This window comes from Spermophilus citellus, assembly GCF_964194105.1.
Source record: "Spermophilus citellus genome assembly, chromosome: 1".
Taxonomy (NCBI): Eukaryota; Metazoa; Chordata; class Mammalia; order Rodentia; family Sciuridae; genus Spermophilus; species Spermophilus citellus.
The window spans coordinates 4083539-4108439 of NC_138182.1; the positions used below are offsets into that span (position 1 = coordinate 4083539).

General features: G+C 46.7%; 1 protein-coding gene across 1 annotated transcript in view; it reads right to left on the reverse strand.

The window, feature by feature from the left end:
• MYO16 (myosin XVI) overlaps positions 1-24901 on the reverse strand; it is a 539332-nt gene that overhangs the window by 289053 nt on the left and 225378 nt on the right. Inside the window, exon 5 of the mRNA XM_081300676.1 lies at positions 6042-6150. Within this exon, the coding sequence (XP_081156802.1) occupies positions 6042-6150 (109 nt within the window). The remainder of the gene's footprint in view (positions 1-6041; positions 6151-24901) is intronic.

A 24901-nucleotide genomic window follows, 5' to 3' on the forward strand; every position in this document is an offset into this window, starting at 1 on the left:
CTAACTAGAGCACAGTCTTCGAGGGAAGAAAAAATGAACCCTGGTTCTATTCTTCAGACTTGTCAGGCTCTGTGGAAGTACATGCCTTAATATAAACCATCCACACACAATGCCCCAAGTATTTTGAAGTACTTAAATTGAATTGAAAAAAATTACAAAGATATGATTTTTATTCTCTAAGACTTTCTGGTCTCAATAGTTGCTCCTAAAAGCAATGTAGCATCTTGGAATAGAAAAAAAGATTTTAGTAGAAAAGCTGGAGAAATCAAACAACATTTATAGTTTAGTGAATACCATATGGACCCAAGGCTAACTTCTAGTTTTGATAAATAGAGGAACGACACCCATGTGTAGCAATGGAGGCAGCTCCAGCAATGGTGCATGAGGACCGTCTGTGACTATCTCTGAGAACTGCCTCTACATCTACAAATTATTTCAAAAGTAACCACTCTAGAAGGATGCTCCCTCTAAACACTCCATGACCATCATGTTAATGAAGACAACCGACATTGAATGAAACTCTGTCTTTCTTAACTGAGTGGGTGATTCACACACAGAAAGCCCAGGTCTGCTTACCTGCTGCTCACGCCTCTCATCAGCATTTACTTCAACCTGAAACTTCATGATAGCATGACCTTTATGGTAGCTCACCTCTCCTCATTTATGGATAACCTGATCCCAGAAGTGGTTCTAGGCTAAATAAATACTTACCAAGGACAAATAATTCATCTGCTACCATTGACAGTGAATATGATGATAATGGAGATGGTGGTGGTGGAGGTGGTGGTGGTGATGGTGGGCTTGGGAATGGTGATGGTGGTGGTGGTGGTGATCATGACACAGTGGTGGCCATGATCATGGCGATGGTGATCAGTGATAGTGGAGATGATGGTGACAGGGTGGGGATGTTGGTGATGGGGACAGTGATGAGGTTCTCTCCCTCTCGCACGTGTTTGCTGTCAACCAGCCACTCTGCTGAGCACTTTCTAGGTCTTATGTGATTGAGTCCTTTCACCTGTTTGGGTTTCAATATCTTCAGTCTCTCAGGTAATAACACAGACCTCAGAGAGTTGAGGATGTAATTCTCAGTCTCAAGGCGGGAGCCACATTAGACATGTCCCCTCTGCTGGCACTTCCTCTAGTGCTTCCTCATCTGCTCCCTCCATGCTCAGCTCGGAGCCTGCGAGGGGAAAGGAGCAGAGGCTCTCAGGAGCCCAGCTGTACCCATCTGGGTGCTGGGCCTTTGGATTATATCTGGCCCAACATGGGCAGGAAACATACCCTGCTCAGTTTCTTCATCTGCAAAGTGGGGCTTTCAGGTTTTGCTTCCCTCGTTGTTATGAGAATAAGGTGCATTCAGACTGTCAAACAGCACGGGCAGTAAGAGCTCCATGAGAGCGAGCTGTGGTTACCAATCAGCCTTCTGTTGAGGATTCCATCCATTCCTTCAAGTGTGTCTTCCTTTGCAATAGGCAGTCAGGGGGCCGCAAAATAAAGCAAAGTGCAATAATACTTGAAATGGGTAGCTCATTTCGAAGGTATCCCCTGTGGTGGAATGGTGAAGCAGGGACAGTAGCTCTCTCTCACCTTCTGCACCCTGGTGTGCCACTTCAAAAGAACCAACCGATTTCCCCAACAGAGCAAGTGAGGTCTGCTATACACCAGCTAAAACTGTCACTCTATTCTCAGCTTTAAATTATGGAATTTTCCATGTGATTTAATTTTGGAAAATATTATTTCTCCAATGTCAGCATTCAATTTCACATATGAAATGGCAGAGGAATCTAAGGCCATAGTATTGTGTTAAATTTCCTAATGTTATAGTGTTTACTGATATGTCTTTTAGAAAATTATTTAAGCATGCAATTTAAGCTGAATGATAAAAACCAGAACAAGACTCAAAGATGAAAGACAGAAATGAAGACACAGATGTACTGCGCCACTCCTTGCTCTCACACTCACAGCGCAATGTGTCATGGGGAATGATCCTCCCTGTTCTGAAGATGACACAGGGAACATTCAACCTTGTAGCCTATTAATTTCCAACTAGGTTTTGAGTCAAATATGGTGCCAATTATGATGTGATTTTTGTTACACGTTCAGAAAAGAAGCACAAGTCTCCTTTTGGTAATACAATGCTAAAGAAATTCCCTCTGGGTGGTCAAGAAAATTTCTCCAACTTCTGCTGAACAAAACCAACCAAGATGGTGATAGTGCACGGAAAGTCCCTTTTGTAATGGCTATTGGGCCAATTCTCATTTTTAAAAAAGAAATTTAGTTTCATTTTCATATTGTTTTCTCAACAATAAAATTAATATAAGGTCTTCTTAGATCTGTTATTTCAAGATAAATCTGGCATTTCTATTAATATAGAATTTGGAAACAAAATCATTTACCTGGACCCCACAGGTTGTTACCTATGAGCTATTACTGCTGCTTGATAGCTCTTGATGCTAACAGACATTTGTGCAAAAAACAGAATTTCATTACCCCCCCCCCCAGTCTCCCAGATCCCTGTCTGTCTTTGCTGAACTCTCCTTCTTCAGGAGATGCTGTTGTGACAACTTGCTCGCCCTCCCTGGGAGGCTCTACTGTGCTGTGGCCCTCACTGTGTGGAGCTGGTGTGGCTGCACCATGCCACATGGGCGCCCTGAGCCCAGGACACCACCCTAGCCCCTCACAGCTCTCCAAGGCACACCAGCTGGAATGGTGGCCCAGCCCCTCCCTGAGGTAGGTGTGAGGGTCCCGGCTCTGTCAAGCCTGTGGCGTCTCAGGGAAAGCATCTCCTTCCATCTTGGTGTTCCCATAAGCTCTGGACGCTGCATTTTTATTCATTAGCTTATGTAATACCAGCATCATCTGAATATCCAGAAACAGGATTTTACCCTCAAAAAGGAAACAAAGCTAAACGTGCATTTGCGTTCACCATGACTGACCCAGGCCGGGGATCAGCTTGGGTTTCTCTAACAGAAACCTCAACTTACCCACGTTGTTGTCACCAGAGGGAGGTTCCTAGGAGACCCAAGGAAGCAAGAGGGCTGGGGAGGCCAGTGCAGACAGTGGCCCCAGCAGAGAAGGACAGGGTCACACCGGAGGCTTCTGCTGCCCTCCCCCACTTCCTGTGCCCAGTCTGCAACAGGCATCACTGGGCAGTCTACACGCACGGCAGCCTGGCTGCCCTGGCTCTGCAGAGGGGGCTGCTGGAGCAGCGTCTGTATAGACTTCACAAGTCAAAGAAGGTCACCTGGTATCTGGAAACCAAGGACTGAGGCACGGTGAGCAGATGTGGAGGCCCCCGAAGCAACCCGGAATAGAGATGTGGATTCACCAAGGCAGAGAGGGTGGCTGGTGAGGGGGCCCACTGGGAGGAGAGGTGTCAGGAAGCAGCTTCTGTGAGATTCAGTGACAACCAGACACCAGGGATTTGGGAGAATAAAAATAAGGTTCAGACACCTGTATTCCTGGCTGTAATGGCAAACTGTGGGATATAGATACAGTGAGAAAGGGTGACGTAAGTCTAACAGGGACATGTCACCTCAGATGGTCTCAGCTCCACGTGTAGGTCCCTGATGACACTGCATGCCCAGGACTGGAGTGTAGAAAGGGGGTCCGGTGCAGGAATACCCTCGGGGCAGGTGACAACACCAACAGCCAACAGGGACTCCAGTCGCCATGTGCCAGGGAAAAGATTTTCAAGGAATAGACCTAGAGACCAACACTCAGGAACCTGAATTCATAAGAGGAACACCCAAGGCCAGCCCCACGGAAGCTCAAGAGAAGGAAACCAGGAAAAGATCTTCCCAGGAGAGTGGCCAGGGTCGCTGGATGTCACAGAGAGATGAAGTAATAAAGTAGAAGAAGGAGGTGGTCCCTGGGTGGAAGGCCACAGAAGGCAGTGTCCACCCTCGGGGGCATTCCCCGTGCGTGGGTCAGGTTGGAGGCTGACTTTCAGTGGCTGAGGAGCAGGAAGAGGAGCCATGGGCGTCCAAAGGGACACTGCAGGTGCAGGAGAGGACATAGTGGGTGGTGATGGCACAGAACCACGTGAGCTCTGCCCTTCTCAGGACACGGACATACAGATTCTATGCTGGTCTTTTGTCCTGACCACCCCAGCTCCCCCTCCGTGCTCCCTCTCCTAGGTGGCTCACTGGAGTCCACTGTTTCCCTTGCATGGCGGCTGGCTGGCCTTGCCCGGAAGCTCTAGATTCATCAAGGTTCAATCACCCTGCATAGCTGTCTTATTTTACAGCCCGGGAAGCTCAGGCGGGGAGCCGAGGTTAATTGCTGTGCCCAAGATTACAGTGTGACTTGCTGGTGACAGTACAATTAGAGCCTGTGACCAGCGATTTTCCATGTAATCAACTTGTTCATGACATGGCCTGCCCCTCCCGCCACCTGCACCCTGATGTGACAGCATGATAAGTGTCTGATCTGAACCTGTAGGGATGCAGCGTGAATGTCCAAGACTGTGGCCACCCAGTTATAATAAGGCAGTGCTGAAATACTGAGAGCTGAATCACAACGAGACCTCCTCGTGGAACATCAGAACTGCTGAGGACCCCAGCCCAGGCTGTCACCGCAGACAGCAAAGGCACACCAGCCAGGGGGAAGGGAATGAATGGAACTCACAGTGTTTAGTAGGAACTGGGCAGAGGGTGTGATAAGCAGAAGCAAGACTGGCAGGAGCAGAGTCAGGATGTGACAGATGCGAGGGAGGGGCAGATGGATGGGATGGCGGAGCCAGGCCTCGGTGGTGACAAGTAAGAAACAGAATTAAAAACTGAAGAGGTATTAAATTGAGTTGGCTCCAGCTAACACCCGTTTACACACTGACTGTGACAGCCATGCTTGTGACAGATTTCCTCCAAACCACTCAGACTCAGTCCCTTTTTCTGGTTGTTCTCCTGTCTAACCAATTTTTAATCGACTTCTGAATCCGTGGTTTTGTTAGAGAGAACACTGATTTTGCAAACACCAGAACCTCTGAGCTCTCCTGCAGGAGAAGCTCCAGGACGGGGGGCTGTGTGCGGCCCACTGAACCCAGGGCACAGCAGCTGCAGGAGGTTGCTCTGCTCTGACCGCGGTGCTCTCCAGCACAGGAGGCCCAGGTCCCGTCGGGACAGCCATTGCTACTAGCCTTCAGAGCCAATGGGACCATTTCTGGAGAATTCAGGGCTACCAAGCAGTGATCATCCTCTGAGCCCTGCTCAGGATAAACCTTTGTGACACGTGACCTGGACGGGTGCAGCAGGGAACAGGTCTGCATGCAGGGAGCTTCTTGTGAGACGAGAAGGGGCAAATCACCGGATCTTAGCGACTGAAACTCTGTGACCCTTTCCTCTGGCCACTGGTATCCTTGAAAGAATGGGGATTTCCTTGTTCTTATTTATTCCTAAATAGCAGGAGGGGGGGGCAGCTCTTCATCTTCAAGCCAGCCAGGGTCAGGGATCCGGTGCCTCACAGGGCTGCGCTGGCTCCTGAGCTCTCCGCTGGGTCTGTGTAATTAGCACCCTGTCAGTGACACTCCCAGAGCTCAGCCTCATCTCTGCAGGCTAGCATCATGTTCCTAAGGCTGTCTCCTGACCATGCTGGTGGATCTAAGTCACAGAGTGGCTTCCAGGGTGCTGCACACCCTGCCCCTACCCAAGTCCTCACTGTCTGAACTCCCGCTAGGACCACCAGCTCCAGGGGAACACTCCTGAGATGACTTCACACTCATTAGCTCAAAATCCCATTGTGCTGGTTCACGTCCTTCCCCTCCCGGGGATGGGGAGGGAGGACAGATGATAATTACAACCCCAGTGCCACTAATTATGGACCTCAGAGGCCTCTCAAATGTCCCTCCTCGTTGCCTCTGTATTTCTGCTGGTTTGCAGAAAGCTGTGTGGATTAAACGTCTGGTGCAGAGCGGAGAAGGCCGTGGAGGGCATGGGAAATGCCTAATTTATACCAGGAAGGGAAACGAGAGCACATCAGCCACACCAGTGGGCCATTCTTCCAGTCCAGCTCCTCTACAGCCTCCTTCACAAGCTTCAGCTCACCGTTTTCATCCAGGTAGGTCAAGAGGATAGAGCTGGATTCTGTCCCTTCCACAGCATAATCCAGTGGGATATTTCCATTGACGTCCTGGAGAAGGACATTGGCTCCGGCCTATGTGAAAAGAAACAAACAGAAACAAAAAGTGACATTATGTACACCATTAAGATGAAAAAGCTGATCACAAGCTTCCCTTTCAATTTTGGTTGGAAAACAGACCTGGACACAGTTTGTTGGACACAAATCTGCAGATCATAGAGAAAGCCAGAATTAATTTTAGCATAATTATACGAAATAGCTTGTGCAGACTCAGGTTTGCAAAACGTTCCTCTGACCCTTGCAACACCATGGCCCAGTGACTTCTCCCACCCCTGCCACTGCACCCACACTATGGGATGGATGGCTGCTACATGGTGTCCAGGTGTTGGCTCCTGCTCTCTGCTGCCCTGCGTCCACACACAGACGATGCCCAAGGCCCTCAGAGACCCTCAGTGAACTCTCCCGTGAACAGGCTGGACTGGGACAATCTTTCTCAGCCCACCACAAAAGTCTCCAAGCTCCTGTTCTCCACAAATACTCTTCTGGGAGCTGTTATCACACTTCATTGATTTAGTAAGGGCTGTGCAAGTCCCCCTGGAACTTTCCAGACTGTTTTCTAATGAAGAGTGTAAACTGAGTCCCTAATGGACTGACTACATTAAACACAGCTACTCTGATCTTTACTCCAAGGGTCCTTTGTCACCATCACCCTGAGCCCTCTTGCCATACCCATGTCCTTCCCAGCTTAGGTACAATGAAAGATTTGCTTTTAAACACTGGTCCCATGAACTGTCCCCACTGCTCCACATTCTTTAACGAGCTCCGTAAACTTTATCAGGCATGGATAACATCTCTTCTCCAAGGGCCTGGAGTGAATGTATGCCCCTCAGTCCCAGAAGCAGTATCTGCTTCCTCCATCTACTATTCCAGTATTTTAAAGAGTTCTCTTGATTATAGCACGCAGTTGACTCCTTTTCTCTAATTAATAATTATTGGGCCGGGGTTGTGGCTTAGCGGTAGCACACTTGCCTGGCACGTGTGAGGCACTGGGTTTGATTCTCAGCACCATGTATAAATAAATAAAATAAAGGTTTACCAACAACTAAAAAATATTTTTAAAAAATAATTATTTATATTCTATCTTCCTTATTAAAATTTTGGTAGGAATTCTGGCCCTCGGTGGGTGGCCTCGGGGATAAGCCCTCCAAGGTGGGATCTGGGGCGTGGTGCAGTTGTACTGTTAGGCCTGAGCCTGCTGCTGAGGCCCGGGATGGTGGGAAGTGGGAGGTGAGGAACGCAGAGCACACAGTGGTGCTGCACCTAACCAAGCCGCGCCCATGGTGGACTGTCCTGAAGCATAAGCTGAAGCAAGGCTTTGGGAGTCCAGGGCGCAGCAGCATTTGCTGGGATCATGACTGAGAGCACAGAGGGGTCCCCTGGGCTCCCAGGACTGCACTGGGAGGCTTATAAATAAATAAGTGATTCATGAGTGCAGGGCCTTTAGCCATCAGCTCAGGTCATGAGGGAACCAGAAAGGTTCCTTCCCAGCCCCTGAATTACAGGGTCAGTGGAATCTCGTCTCATCAACGGTCTTATTCTGAAAGCTGCCACTCATTGGTATGGAATGGGATCCAGGACCGTGGGTGGGGCCATGTGGTTGGACTCAGATGAAACGTATGATCCTGAAGCCCCCCTTCACCCTGCACATCCCCTGCCAGGGGAAGTAGCTTGCTCTGCTGAGCCTGAGGAGACCCCTTCACTTGCTTCACCTCTGGGGGAACTGCATGTGGGGCAAATGCCTTCACAGGGGATGGACACTTTCTCATAGACCACCCCTCCCTTTTCTACTGCATTCAACCCTAGAATGAAATTCAGCATCCTTCAGGGAGAAGCAGGTCCTGGGGCCCAGCATGAAGTCACTTACACACCTAGAGAATCCCAAGACTTCATATACACATAAAACTTCCACCTCGCAGAAGCACAAATATATGTGCATACACACCTACGCGCACACTCACACCTCGCTCCTGGAGGACACATGCCAGCAGAGGTCCTTAGAGCGATAGGCAAGGGAGGCAGAATCTCCCGCGTCCACCAACATGGCGCACCTGGTAGAGATGCCAGACCTAATGTGACAGCTCCCTGTCATTGGAATGCAGCAAACTGCTTAACTGTCCCACCAAAATCTGAACATAAAATGGCCTCTTTATAAAGAGGGTGGGGTGCCCAGTGGAGGGCAGGAGGCCTCTGCAGAAGGGGGTGTTCTTGTGGGCTTCCCGTGCTTCCTTTGGCCCTGGTGGCACTGTTGGCAGAGGGGCCTTCTAGTCACTGTGAGAGGGGCTCCAGTGGGACACCCTCCCACCGGTTCTGAAGGATCTGCAGGAAGCTCCACAGAGACCATAAAGCACTCAGCAAGAGGCTTCCTGACAGCCAGAGCCAGCCTGGGTGCCACCGAGGACTTCCCCACATCCAGAGGGCCTCAGCCACGTCCTCTCCGGGAGGAGCTGCATGAAGTCGTGGAGGTGCTCTTCCGGGGCTTTCCCTCTGGGCTGCTCTTCCTCTCCCTGGAGAGCAGCCACTCGCACACGTGCGTCCTGCCATTACTCGGCGCTCCCTTGGCCCACCCAGTAACCAGCCCACAGTGCACATCAACAGTTCCTCACATTAAGAGCCTGGCGTGTGGCCTCTGTCCTTGTCCCTGGTTGCGTCCTGGTGCTTGTGCTGGAATGAGGGGCGCGGTGGCGCAGCACAGACTCTGGGGCCAGCGGTTCAGTCCTCTCCACCGCGTCTTCACTTGGAGCCTGGGGCAGACTGGGAAGGTTTCCGTGTCTGGGTTTCCTCAGTCGTGACAATCAGGAGCTCCAGGTGCAAGGGTCCTGAGTGTGATCCCCTCCAGGTCCTTCCCACACAGAGCTCTGAGACGCAACCTCCCCTCGCTGTCGTCGTCAACCCACATGGCCCCGGTAAGTGTATGGGTGACTGTCCCCAGATAAGCACCCCGTTCTCCACCAAGGCCAGAACTTGGCACAGGACTCCGGTTGACACCCCTGTCCAGACCCCCCCCCCCGTCAGTCACATGACCTGGACCAAGTTACATCCTGCCTTTAGTTTCCAGAGATAGAAAATGGAGATAATGGGTTGTTGTGAAAATGAAATGGATTAAGTCTGGCCAGGTATTAATAACACGCCCTAGTGCAGGACTGGCCGGTACGGCGATGATGCACATCACGGCTGCGGCAAGGCTAATGCCTCCCACTGAACATACGCCCCTTTCCTGAGACTAAACTGCTAGAGGGTGTCAGGGGGCCTGTTGGAAGCACTTTCACTGCCAGGAAGTACACACGTGGAGACAAACTCTCATTAAGTAACCAGACTCCATTCTGGGATGTGTGAAAATAATGTGAATTCTTATTGTGCTTATGGTGAGTACCTGTGGCTATTTGTGATGCATTCAGCTCTGCAGGGAGAGTGCGAACCTAAGTCAAGAGGTCTAGAGGTGGCTGGGCAGCTCCAGCAGTTGACCTTCAGAGCATTCTAGGGTAGACAGGTGGGGAGCTGAGTGCCAGTCCTCCATGCAGTCGATGCCTCAGCGTCCTCCACACTCTCCTCTGGATGCCCATGAGCTCCCAACTCACTCTGGATGCTGGGCCCCTTGTCATGCAGCCATCAAACACCACCTGGCTCCCCCAGCCCCACAACGCAGAAGACCTGCATTCCATTGGCAATACAAGTGGAGAAGTTCCTCAAAACTGTGTGAAACACTTGCACGTGGAACAAAGCCTGGACCCAAAGGCCGAGATGCAGATCCTGGGCAGCAGGAGTAAAGCATCTTGGCACTTGGAGCTTTCAGTGATTTCCAGGTTACAATGCAACAATTCAGACAAGTTTTACAGGCAAAATCTGCCCTTTGGAACTCAGAGCTTCCTGAGTCCATTTCCACAGTGTAACCTGCAGACCTGGAGGAGGAGGAGAGCCGCTGTGCTTCAGATGCCTGAGAAGAGCCCCCGGGAGGTTTTGCTGACCTCCTGCCCCTGCACATGGCAAAGACCGCCATGTTTCGCCTTTTACATGAAGCAATTTTATGTCGATATTCTTTATTTTTACTGTACTTTAAGATTAGCATGAATGTCCTTCTTGAATATTCTTGGCTTTTACTATCAGTTCAGCTAACTCAGAAGTAAATGTGCAATTTTAATTGATAATGGGTTTAACTATGGAGATGATCATCTCCATATGAAAAAATTTCCTCAAAATATCAGAGCAGCTCTCCTAACCCCACCAGGAAGGTCTGATTTCATACAAACCAAAGAGGAAAGGCTCATGGGATTGGGAACCAGTAGCATGTATAAGGGAGCATACTAGCTTTTATTTATTTATTTATTGGTACCAGGGATTGAATGTAGGGACACTTAACTACTAAGCCATGTCCTGAACCTATATATTTTTTTTTTATTTTGAGACAGGGTCTCACTAAGCTGCTTAGGGCCTTGCTAAGTTGCTGAGGTTGGCTTTGCACTTACAATCCTCCTGCCTCATCCCCCAGAGTGGCTGGGATTATAGGTGTGCACCACTGTGCCTGGTAGGTCTTTATTTTTTAAAATACTTTGAACCATTCAGGCACAGCAAATCAACTTACTCAATTTTGTGAAGTGAGAACAAATAAGTAATTCAATTCAATAAAAATATCATTCTTGGAGTGCCCATTTTTAATAGGAATTTAAGAGTGTGTGTGTGTTGTGTGTGTGTGTGTGTGTGTGTGTGTGTGTGTGTGTGTGGTGCGTTCTAAAACATAATTTTTTCTCTACAGGCATGCACTTGGTATTCTTTTTAAAGTGTTGTTTTTGCATTTCACATTTCCCTCCTCTGATGTGAGGGTGCAGTATATGTACAAACAAGGGAAACGGCTCCTGGCTGGGAGACGTGCTGCCCCCCTCCACCGCCTCCCCGCACACAGACCTCCGGCTCTGCTGGTGGGGCCCAGCACTCGACATTGACAATAACATCTCACATGCTGGTGTGAGCAGTGCATTTCTCGCATGCTCGTTTCATTTCAGGGGATGAGAATCAGGGAAGATGAGGGTTTCAGGCTAAATTTTTCACATACAGAACGAAGACCACCCAAGCCTGGACTTCTTGATGTAAGAACAACAGCTTAGCAATTCCCACACATTTTAAAAATCTTAAACACTGTTTTTCAATAACTAAATGCTGCACACTATAAAAACATATGAATAAGGATGGAAATGGCTCTCGGGATGTGAAAAGGATGCTGGAAGTGGGGAACCCCTGCATGCTTTCTCATGATTCAAGAGATCCAACTTACATGCACAGCTCGCCAACAGCCTAAGCTCCAAGGCAACATGCACATGTGTGCATGGGTATGAAATAACTTCTGATTTACATTCCAAGACCCAACCACCAGATGTCCAGTTTCTTATAGTAACAGTAGTCATTAGCCTCTGTTTCACTAAAAATGAACTTCTGGATTAAGAAAACTAACAGCTAAAAAAAACTAACAGCTGTTAGAAAACTAACAGCTAAAAAATAGACATACGTGGTTTTTGCAGCATATGTACAAATACATGGTGACTGAGGCAGAGTTCTACACTACCAGAACAACAAAAATGTTGTATTTGCACAATACAGACCATAAGGCAAGTCTTTCAGTTTACATCAAGAAAATAAATCAATCGTGATTGGTTTTCATCGGGGAAATGAAAGTAATCAATGTTATGTGTGCAAAAATCAATAGCAACCTCTCAAAGAATTCCTGCAATTGAAGACTTCACGGTTCCTCCTGGCAGCCCTCAGCACATTTCTTCTTTAATTACTGAAAATGGAAAGCCATTCAACTTACAATTTCTCCTAAACTATGCTCCTGGAGTGCTGGAGCTGGAGCTCAAATAAGTCATTCCTCCAGGTGGGAATTTCCCTTACCACACGCCAGATGACAGATAAAATGATAGGTTCACGATTCTCACAATAAACATTTTATTGGCTTAAGTTATGTAAATAGTTGATCTCAATGAATATACTGGTAAATGGTTTCATGTAGTAATAACTCTCTAACATATGAATACTGAAATGTTAATGAGATTCTATTGTCTAATGGAATTTTAATGAAGAAATAAGTCTTTTTACATGATTAAACATTTTGGTGACTTTCTAATCTACTGACAGTCGAAAGGGTAATTCAAAGAACCCGTGTATACCCATTATGATTTGGACTACATCCCCTCCAAAATGACATGTTAAAGCTCTAACCCCAGTTTCTGTGAATGTGGCCTTATTTGGGAGTGGGTCATGTGGATGTTATTAGATCAGATGAGGTCATGCTGGAGTAGCATGGGCTCTGACTCTAACAGGACTGATGTTCTTATAAGAAGAGAGAAACATACACAAAAGCCACGGGAAGATGGAGGCAGAGACTGCAGTGATGCTTCCACAAGGCAAGAAATGCCTGGGCTACTGGGACCTGGGAGGAAGTGTCCCCTCTTGAAGGTAGAGGAAGCATAGCCCTGTGGACCACTTGTATGTAGACTTTAAGCCTCTAGAACTGAGAGAAAATAAAATTTTAAGCAACATGGCTTGTGTACTTTATCATGGAATCCTAGGAAGCTAACATAGTACCCCACCCAATGCAATGCACTGAATGTTTATGGACCTCCCCAAATTCAGACACTGAAACCCATCTCCCCAAGTGATGGGTGATGGTATTAGAGGTGGAAGCTGGGGAAGGAGGGAAGGTCATGAGAGTGGAGCCTTCATGATAAAGTTCAATATCTTTATAAGATCCCAGATCAATAAAATTGATTAGTCTCTAGCCATGCTAGGAAAAAGGTAAGGAACACACAAATTACCATGTTAGAACTGAAACAGAGTCCACAGACATCAGAAGGAAAGTAAAGGACAACCAGGAACAACTTGGCCTACAGGGTTTATAACCTAGATGAACTGGGCCAGTTCCTTGAAGCATACAGTCTGCCAAAACCCTCTAGTGAAGAAACAGACCATCTGAGTATGCCTGTATCAAATAGGTAGAATCAACAGTTTAAAACCTTCCAAAACAGAAAGCATCAGGCCAGGATGGCTTCACTGGTGAATTTTACAGATCATTTAAAGAAAAAAAAAATTCTCTAAATCTACTTTAAAAAAGTAGAAGCAGAGGTAATACTTCTAACTCATTCCATAATGCTAGCAATACCCTAACACCAAAGCCAATGACATTACAAGAAAAGTAAACTACAAATCAATATCTTTTATTAGCATAGATGCAAAAATCCTCAATGAAATATTAGAAAATTGAATCCATAAAAAATATTATATAACACAATCAAAAGAAACATATCTAAGGAATTCAAGGTTGGTTCAATACTCAAAAATCAATTTAATATTTCACATCAACAGGCTATAAAAGAAAAATCACACAATCATATCAATAGATACAGAAAAGTCATTTGATAAAATTCAACATTGATTCATGATAAAAATCTCAATAAACTAGAAACTGAGAGAAACTTTCTTAACTTGACAAGCATATCTATTAAAAGCTGACAGCCAATGTCATGTTTAATGGGAAAAACTAGAAAATTTCCCACTAACATCAGAAACAAGGCAAGGATGTCTTGTCCTGTTATTCCTTTCCGATGCTATAGTGGATGCTAACACAACACAACACCACAAGAAAAGGAAATAAAACATACAAATGGAGAAGGGAGGAAACATTGTCCTTATTAACAGATAACATGAACATATATGTAGAAAATTTAGGAAATTAACCAAAAAACCCAAAACAACATACACATACACATTGACACACACAATCCCCCTTGAAACAATAAGCACATACAGCAGGGTTGCATGATGCAAGTTTAATATACAAAAATCAACTGTTTTACTATATACTAGCAACAGACAAATGGAATTTGAATGTAAAAGCACAATAGCATTTGCAATCACATCCCCCAAAAGGAATTACATATGAATATGAGAAAACTAAATCTCTGATCAAAGAAATCAAAGAAAAAGTACATGGAGAAAGATATTCCACATTAATAGATAAGAAGACTTAAAGTTGTCAAGATCTCAGTTCTTCCAAACTTGATCTACAGATTCAATGCAATCTCAATCAAAATCCTAGCAAATTGTTTTGAAGACATAAACAAACTGACTCTAAAGTCCATATAAAAAAGCAAAAGATCTGGAAGAGCCCCTCAGTATTGATGAAGATAACAAAATTGGAGGACTGACTCCCTGACTGCAGGACTGCATGTCTACACAATTGGGACAGTATGGTGTTGGTGAGAGAAGACACGTAGACCAAGGGAACAGAAAGCAGAGGACAGAACTGGACCCACAGGAATAAGGGGCAAAGACACTACAGTAGAGCAGAGGCAGTCTTTCCAATGAGTAGTACTGGATTAACTGGACCACCGAACACAAAACAATGAATCTGGACCCTGATCTTCCTTCACAAAAATTCATTCAAAATGGATCAAAAGGAGAGACCGAGAGGGGAAGAGGGGAAAGAAGAGGCACTGGGAGTGAAAGTACCAGTCACATTATTATACTGTATGCACGCATGAGTGACTAACAACAAACCCCACCAGTGTGTATGGTCACAATGTCCCCAGTAAAAACCTTTAAGAGACCAAATTGTTCCTAGACCTAAATGTGACATGCAAACTATAAAACCCTCAGCTGCTAAATAAGAGAAGACCTAGATGACAGTGAGCAGCATGACCCCATTCTAGATACAGCATCCAAATCACCATCTAGAAAATCAATAATTGATAGTCTGCAGTTCATTAAAATCATGAAACTCTGCTCCTCAAAGGATAATGTCAAGATAATGAGGAAAAAAGCCACAGACTGGAAAATATCTGCAAAGAACAAATCAAATAAAGAACGTACCGAAAGCACACAGAGAGCCCCTCACACTCAACAGTAAAAAGAAAGTGAGAAATGCGCTGCACACCCCAACAGACCCTTCACCAGGGAAGACCTACAGAGGACACACAGACATATGAAAAGACACGGTAGGTCACATGTCATCAAGCAAAGGCAAATGACAATGGCAAACGGATATCACTATGCACCTATCAGAATGGCCAAACTCAGGAACACGGACAACCTCAAATGCTGGAGAGGAACTTCCGTTCATTGCTGTGGGGAGTTCAGAACGGGACAGCTACTTTGAAGGTCAGTTTGGCCATTTCCTATACAACTAACCCCACTCCAGCCTTACACTCCAGCAGTCATGCCCCTTGGTGTTTACCTGAAGGAACTTAAAACTCATGTCCTCAGCAACACCTGGGCAAGGAAGTTCACAACATGTTTATTCACAACTCCCCAAACTTGAAGCAGCCAAATGTCCTCCAGGAGGTAAGTGGGTGATCAAGCCACTTACCCCAAGACAATGGGACATTCTGCAGTCCAAGTTACTAAGCTGTCGTCATGAAAAATAAGGAGGAAACTTAGAGTGGGAAAGAGCCAACCTGAAAAGTCTGCATACTCTTTGAGTCCAAACATGTCACATTCTGGAAAAGGCGAAAGTGGAGAGACATGGGTGGACAAGGGTGCAGAGGGAGGGACAAACAGACAGAACCTAGAGCATGTTCAGGGCAGGGAAAATACTCTGCCTCAGTCATCATCCATCTGTCTAAACTCAAGAAGCACCCCAATATTACCTCTGGCATTCACTGGAACCCCAACTGGTGACAAACACAATATGATCCCCATGATATTAAAATAAAACTTGTGGAATGCTAACGGAGATTGTCTCGGCTCCTTCCTGTGATCTGTAATATTACCCACATCATCTTCCCAGTCCTGGCTCCAATGCAGTCATGCCCCTGCCTGTGGCTCCCTCTAGGAGCCTTCTCAGGGCTGATGGGCATGGTCTACAGCACAGGTGCTGGGGAAGAAGTCAACGAGCCACAACACTAAGTAATTTATACGCCATCTCCTGGCAATTCCATATGTTAGAACATTTCTTTACTTAGCAGTTTTAATTCTGGGAAAAGATATTTCTTAACATGTTTATGGACACTGGTATTTCTACTTACATAAATTATCTGTTCAAGTGTTTTGGCTATTTAAAGTTGTGGTTGTGTTTTTGCTGACATAAACTACTTGTCATTTGTTAGCACAGACTTTCAAACAAAGAGCAGAAATTCAAATAACAACAAAATCTCAACCACTACAAAAAACAATCTATTCAGAATAGCAAAGTGTTCAGACGTGATAAATAATAAAAGGCTAATCCAACCTAAATTTATTTTCTTTGTTTTCCTTCACAATCATCAAATATATCACATGTATTATTTTGTTTAAATTAATTTCAAAGCAATATTGGAAAATATTTACACCACATCCATGTCCTAGAGGGGCTGGGGCCCTGCTAGCGTGTGAGCCTCTGGGAGCCCTGTACTAGCAAAAGACACAGTAAGGCCCTCACACATACATGAAATCATACCCATGTCATGGAAATGCAGCAACATCCAGTGGTCACGTGCTCGTGGAATGTCATATTAATTAAGTCACAGAAGTTGCAATACTCCAGTGAACGCCTACTTAAGGAATCAGATATTTAGATAACTGCCAGAAGTCTAACTGAGGCTTCTTGCACAGATCAGAGGTCCATGAAATTTTAACCTTCCATTTTCTACAACCCTGTGTTCACTAAGGAAGTAAGTTAGGTTTTTAAACTACAGAAAATGGAACATTAGGGCACCCAGAGCTGCCAGAACCCAGGAAGCAGGTCCAGAGCCCGCTGGGGACTCTAGGCAGCCGCAGGGCCCAGAGGCAGTGACCTGGGCTGGGCCCACTGCCCGCGGCCCTTCTCAGGACACTGTCCAACAAACTTCAGTTGTGATCCTGCTGCCACCGGCCTTCTAATCACACCGACAACGCTCTCAAATGCCGCCTCTGAGGCCTTCAGAAACCAGCCTTCAGACTGAGTCCACGTCTGCTTCTGCCTGTGACAGGAAATCTCAGTGGTTTAACCTTTTAATTTCATTATTTCATTTACTTTCTGACACCAAAAAAAAAAAAAAAAATGTAACAAGGGGGAAAAGATGGTACTTTTTACTAGATATAACCAAATATTTTAGTTTTACCTAAATATTTTAGTTATAGTAGTGAAGAATAAAATCTAACTAAATATTTTATTAGACCTAACTAAAGAATGTATTCTTTATTCCTGTGTACATTCCAACCTGACTTATCATCTTTAAAGTTTAAACCCATACTCTTTTTTTTGGGGGGGGGGAGAGGACTAAGGATTGAACTCAGGGACACTCAACCACTGAGCCACATCCCAGCCCTATTTTATATTTTAGTTAGGGACAGGGTCTCACTGAGTTGCTTAGTGCCTCGCTGTTGCTGAGGCTGGCTTTGAACTTGCGATCCTTCTGCCTCAGCCTCCCTAGCTGCTAGGTTTACAGGCGTGTGTCACTGCACCTGGTGAGTATCAACACTTTTGTCTGCCACATTGTTCTAACTAAGCTTTCTCTTATATTCTGTGGCACTGGAGCAGTGGAACGGAGCTTAGCTCCTAGGTCATAGGTCCGCACACTTGGCTCACACGGATTCTTTCACACACTGGTCTCTCATTTTCTAGCTGGGCTTCCAGGTCATAGGAACCTTTGCTCTTCTCCTGAGTCATGTCTAAATTTGCCAAAGATTTCACAAACAGTGCATCCTAACTTGCACAAGACACAGGAATCCAGGAATTCAGCAAACACAGCAGGAAGATGCGTGTGTTTTCAACAACAGAAATTCCTTCCCCATCTACAGAGCAAGCAATGCTATCTACTAGTTGGAATTTTGAAATCCTGTGGAAATGTCTGCCCTATTTGTACAGTTCTTAAAGTAGAAGGTTTTGATGTGAACTTTTTTTTTTTTTAGCCAACTATGATCACAAAAATATACAGATTATAAATCTGTCAGAGAGGTTTTCAGTTGGCAATCCTGGCTCAAGCTTCACAAATTAAATTATTTTAAAAAGTGCAGATTTCATAGGATCTTCATCGAATACGATAAAACAGTGAACACAAATTACCTAACTCCATATTTCTATTAATATTAAAATACCCAAATGTGACAGTTGTAGTATATATAGTATTGGAAACGGAATCAGGATATCAAAACTCCTGAGAGAAGAAAAGACATCCCAGGGAGGCACAGATATGTTTTTCCGGGTCTGACATTTCTGCGTATCTGTGAGTGCAGTTTGCAATGCTCTGATGATGGAACATGATTTTTAAGTAGAGTTTAAAGAGTGAGTCTTTCTGTTAATTTAAATGCAAAGGGATTTCCGATTTTATAGCACTTGATTGACTGACAAAGACCCTGCCCAACTCCAGGACGAGCCCTGAGCCATCCACCTGTGGCTACTGTGACAGGCCTGCTGCTCGGATGCCAGAGGAGCCTGGGGACCTCGGTGGACCCTCCTGCTGTCAGGGATGCCTCACCCCGTCCCTTCCCTCTGTCTGAGAAGACTTAGGAACACCACGCCTTAGAGCACTCAGTGGTCCCCAGCAGTCTTTCCCCAAGGAAGGGAGTGGACGAGACTCACAGGTGGAAAACATGCTCTGGCAGGAGCCTCCCCAGGGCTGCGCAGGTAGAGCACATCTGCCCGCAGCCCTGGCCGTGACCTACAGGAAGCAAACCAGGAGAGCACCCCTGAACAGAGAAGAACCACATGCCTGTGTCAGCCTGGGCCACTGTGACAAAGTAGCTTAGACTGGGAGACTATTTATAAACAACAAAGGTGTCTCTCACTGTCCTGGAGGGTGGCCATCCCAGACAAGGCGCTGTGGACATGGTATCTGGAGAGGACTGCACAGCTCACAGACAGCCATTCTTGCTGGGTCCTCACGGGTGGAAGGGGCAGCCAAAGCTGCCTGCAGTCTCCTCCCCACTCACCAGAACCCGTCTTCACCATCTGCCGTGGTCCCCACCTCTGGACTCGAGGGCCGTGGGTGAGCATTTCCACATAAGGACTTCAGGTACAAGGAGTCAGACACAGTGCTGCGGCCCTGAGCGCAGCAGGCTTACGGGATGTGGCATTCCCTGGTCTGGACTGGCTGTGTGGCTGGGGACTGGGACTGGCTCCACGGGAAGGCAGTCACACTCCACAGCCAGCGTCACCATGAAACAGCCGTGACAACAACTCCAGGATTCACACCACAGGCCGTTCAGACCAGCCCTGCTGTTGGGACGCCTATGATGACCCATATCCTGAATTAGGGATGGAATGTTCTGTAGACAACAGAAGTTAAACAAACCACGGCTCTCGTGTTGAATTTATCACAGAAACGATGTCCTTGGAGGACTCAGTAGGCTCTTAATATTTGTTATGTATACTTTTCTCAAATTTCTTTGGTAATAATTTCATTAAAATGTGTTTATTAGATGAGTCTTGTCTAAATGTGCATTTTTTCCAGGAGGTAGAATTTGCTTTTTCAATCATAGGTTTTTAGGAACCTCTGAAGTTAATTCCGCTGTTTATGATAAGCATCGCCAAAGAGATTTGCAAGAATCTCTAACTCCACTGCTGTGGCATTCTGTTTCAACACACTCACTATAATTTAAAGGATAAATAAACTGAAGGCTGTTGTGAGCCTTTTCCTACACCCTGGCAAGAGGTGGAGTAGCCATCCCATAGAACGAATGGGCTGCCAAATACCAGCACTGGACAAGCACCCATAGTAAACATAGCGGTTAGTTTGTGCGTCTACCCTCCTGGCTAAGGGGTGGCCAATGTCTGGTCTGGTACCACCTCCTGTCCGGGTGTAGGCCTGAGGTGTTTGTAAACCACAGACTGAGTAAGGAAAGTCCTCACAGCGTGGAGGGCACCATCCCAGCCGCTGGGGACCAGACTGCAAGGGAAGTCGAAGGAGGGTGGATTCGCTCCTGTTAGTGCAAGAACATCCATCTTCTCCTTCCCTTGGACATGGACCCTCCTGGGTCTTGGGACGCCTCTGCCTGCCCCAATCTGCCCCAGGCTTTAGTTTCCAGTTAGAGGAGCTCGGTTCCCAGGCCTCCTTGGGCCACACAGGCACCAGAGCCGATGCCCAGAACCTCTCCCCCTCCCCTTCTCTCCTGCAGGTGCCTCCTGACAATATTTCAGTCACTGACAGGCCACATATGTGACAGGGACTCTAAGATTCTATTGCTTGGTGACTTCGCAGCTGCCCTAATCTGTGTCTCTGCACGCTGACTCCACAACCATGAAACCATCTACGGCACATTTCGTAGGACATATTCCTGCATTAAGAAACAGATGCCCATGTACGTGACCATGTAGCTATCATACTTTAATAAGTGAGGACCATAGTGTCTGTGCTCTTGTATGACCATCCCCCTGATCACTCCTCAGCCTGGCTCGCTGCACCCCCACCATCACCACCGGGGCCCAACCCTCCACCTCCCTCACCTCATTAAGGAGGCAGCCTCAGCAATCCTGAGAGCACCACTCCTCTCCTGCCCATCAAGAGACATCCCTTCCACACGACAAAATGGCCCTGTTGCCCCTGGTGCTCACTTGAAACTCACCACCGGCTTCCAGCCAGGTCCACACTCGCCACCTCAGACCTGCTGCTCCCACGACAGACTCCATGCACTAGCAGCTCGGTTGTCTGGGAAGCTCCCCCCGACCCTGTTCCTTCTTCTCATGGCACCTGGCTGCTCTGCCACCTGGGGAAGGCTGCCCAAGCCTCGGTCTGTCGTTCCTGCTCACCGCCCTGCCAGGGTCTGGACAATCCCTCTACTCTTCCTCTGCTCTGTGCTCCTCAGAGACCAGTCTCACCGGGGCTGGTCCACGGCACTGCCCACCACTCAGATCCTGCAGGTCTGGAGGCCAGCACTCTCCTCTGGGGCTCTTCAGGGGCCATAATGACCGAAAGTCCTGGGTGGGTGTGCTGTCATCCACATGGACACGCGTCTGTGCACACATCCCAAGGGCCACTCTGCCTAGGCCACTCGTCCAACTGCACTGCCCAGCTACAGTCTCCTCCTCTGGATCTGTGGCGGGGCCATCCACTCTGCTGGCTTGGAGCAACCTGGTACCTTTACTAAAATAATTTGATGTCTTCTCATAGGATTGAGCCCTCCGTTGTTATATCCTTCCTTCAGTTTTCCTCACCTAAAGTCTGCATTGCCCAAATATAATGTGGCAGTCCATATTTCTTTGATTAATGTTGGCATGGTTAATCTTTCTCCATTTAACTTTAATCTATTTATATTTAACATGGGTTCTTGTACACAACAGAGTTAGATCTTATATTTTTATCTACTTTGAAAATCTGTCTTTTAGTTGCTGTTTGGACCATTCACATTTAAAGCAGTTACTGATACAGCTGCATTAATATGACTGTTTATAATTATATTCTATTCATTGTCTTTGCTCTGTTTTGATTTTTCCTGTTTTTCAGCCTTCATTGTTTTTTTTTTAATTTTTTTTAGAGAGAGTGAGAGAGGAGAGAGAGAGAGAGAGAGAGAGAATTTTTTTTTAATATTTATTTTTTAGTTCTCGGTGGACACAACATCTTTGTTGGTATGTGGTGCTGAGGATCGAACCCGGGTCGCACGCATGCCAGGCGAGTGCGCTACCGCTTGAGCCACATCCCCTGCCCCAGCCTTCATTGTTTAACTGAGCACATGATCCTATTTTATATTTTTTCTTAGGATAAACATTATACTTATTTTGGAATTATTTTTCTTGGTTGTTGTAGAGTTTGCAATAGGCTGGTGTGTGTGTGCATGATGCTGGAGCTTACATATGGGATCTTTTGCATGTTGTGCATTTTCTACCACTGAGCTACATCCCAGGCCCTGATGCCTATTTTTAAATTTATTTTTTTTAAAAATTTTACATATCACAGTAGAGTAATTTTGAAATATTATACATTTAATAAGTATGCTGGGTATACCTTATTCCAGTTAGGATCTCATTACTGCAGTTATACAGGATGTGGAGTTACACTGGTCATGTATTCATATATGTGGACAGGAAAGATATATCTGATTCTTTCTACTGCCTTTCCTATTCTCATTCCCCCTCTCTTCCCTTCATCCCCCTTTATCTGGTCCAATGAATTTCTCTTCTTCCCTCTCCCCTGGCTTATTGTGAGTCAGAATCTGCATATCAGAACATTCTGCCTTTGTTTTTGTTTTTTTTGAGACTGGCTTATTTCACTTAGCATGATACTCTCCAGTTCCATCCAATTACCAGCAAATGCCATAATTTCATTCTTTATGGCTCAATAATATCCCATTGTGTATATATACCACATTTTCTTGATCCTTTCATCTGTTGAAGGACACTGAGTTTGGTTCCATGCCTTGACTATTGTGAATTGAGCTGCTATAAACATTGAAGTGGCTGCATCACAACAATATGCTGATTTTAAGTCCTTTGGGTATAAATCAAGGAGTGGGATAACTGGATCAAATGTTGGTTTCATTCCAAGTATTCTAAGAAATCTCTGTACTGCTTCCCAGAGTAGTTGCACTAATTTGTGGTCCCACCAGCAATATATAAGAGGACTTTTTCCCCACATCCTCACCCACATTTTTTTTAATGAGTCCAACTCCACTTTCAAATGTCAATGTGAAAGTTCAGGTGTAGCGCAGTTGTGACAGTATTTCCAATGCCTCCCTCATCCCTGATGACATTTCTCTTTTTCAGATGCTATAACCACCTGATACATTGTTATTATTACTTTAAGTGGTGTCTTTCACATAAATTTAGAATAAGAAAAACTCAACTGGTGTGGGAATGTCTGCCTTTATCTAGGATTTCCCACTGTTCTCTTCTCCACACCCATCATGTAGTCTGACCCACATAATTTTCATTCTCCCAGAATAGCTTATTCTAACATTTCCTGAAAGTCACAAGATCTGCCGGCAGTGGATTCCCTCAGTGTTTGTTGTCTGAGAAATGCTTTAATGTCTCTCCTAGTGAAGGAGAGTTCCCATGGGGAGCCATCCAAGGTCGGGTGAGTTCGCCCTTCAGCACTTTAAACCTCCCAGGCCACTCTCTCTGCATCATGGCTTCTGAAGACAAACCCCATGCAGTTCTTACCTTCCTTCCTCTCTCTGTAAGGTACCTTTTCCTGTCTTTTTTCAAGATCTCCCCCTTTATTTGGTTTTCTGCAGTGTGAACGTAACTGCTGCAGTTAGTTTTCCCTCCTAGGGTTGTAGTTTCCTGGTGATCCAGGAGCTACCTGCCTGTGGGGTCCCAGGTCCACCACCGACTTCAGAAAGCTCTTGGCTGGAGTTTGTCTGGTATTGATCCTGCCGTCTTCTCTCCGCCCCTTGGTGTCCCACTGTACGGCTCAGGCCTTCTGAGGTTCTTCCTAGGTCTGCCCCGTGACTGAGCCGTCTGCGACTCAGTTTGGAAAAGTTCTGCTGCTGTATCCCATGAGGCTCAGCATCTTGCCTTGGCTATGACCAGTCTACGGGAGCCCACCAGGGTCTCTCCGCTTCTGTCCAGTAGTTGATTCCTATGGTTTCCCCTTGACCTTCGTCGTTAGAACCTTACCGCGCTGATCTTGGTTGTGTCCTATCTGATGCTGGATCTTTTCAAACACCCCCCCTGCCTCCTGACCCTCCTCTGCCCTGTCTGGAAGCGGGTAACCCTGGTATCAGCAATGGGGAATGGGGTTTGGAGGGCGAGGGTTTATTATGACAGGGGCAGCAGTTGGGCTGTGTGGGGCTCTATAACGCCAGCAGCCAGAGGTGGCCGTCCTTCAGGGTCTGGCTCTTGTCCCCCATGACTTTGAGCTTCCGGGTGCTTCCCTTCAGGGATCTGCCTTGAGACTCACAGCCGGGCCCTGCTGCTTTCCGCAGAGCCCTTCCGGGACAGTGGCAAGGTGTGTGGAAGGGACACCCTATGACCTTGGTGTTAAAACCCAGTGTGAGGGCTGTGCCTTGCACCGTGGCTGCCCGAGCCCCTGTCGGCTGCACCGCCCTCCCCAGCCCTGGCTGACGCGGGAGGCAGGAGTGGGGGGCTACTGGCCCCTCGCAGGGTGGGGCTCTCCAAGTCAGTCTGACAGGTCCAAGAAAAGTCCTTGGTTTTTAACTAGCACCGAGATTTTTTGTTTGTAGGGACAAGGGTGACAATTTCCAACCACAGCTGATCTGAAACAGAGTTCTTCCAGTTTGTTTTTTAAAGGGCACTTCATTGTTATCTTCTGAAAGCTATTATATGGCCCTAGTCACTGTGACTATTAAGTCGGGATTTCACCATAGATTTTAGAAACAGCAGGGTTACGTAGTGATATACTTTCAAAGACAAAACCCAGGAACAGAGGGGCTCCTGGGATCAACTGCCGCTAACCGGGGTAGGGTGGAGCATCCCATGTGGTCCAGCCCCTCTCAGGTCACGGGCCTTTAGATCAAGTGAGATCAACTGCGTGAGGTGAACAGAGGGACAAGAAGGCACCGCATCTGCTCTGCGCAGAGTCAGTGTTCCTGGCGAGGACCAGCAAGAGGGCAGAGGGCCCGCGCCCAGGAGGGCCCCAGGGGTGACCACACACAGGGTCACATGCTCCTCCGTGAAGACCACAGCTGGATACTAGGATGTGACTATGGAAATGAAGGAAAGAACGGATTAAGTAACTAGAGAGGAACAAGAAGGAGCCTCTGTGGAGACAGCAGTAAGGACGTGGGGTGTACGTGAGGAATTTAGCTCTCAAATGAGGATAAATAGGAAAAAAATCCGAGCTGGACTGTGAGTGGGGAGTTGAGGGCACTCGAGCAGGGAGGCTTCCATCCTCCTGGCAGAGTCGAGCAAGGTCCACCGCAGGACAGACGG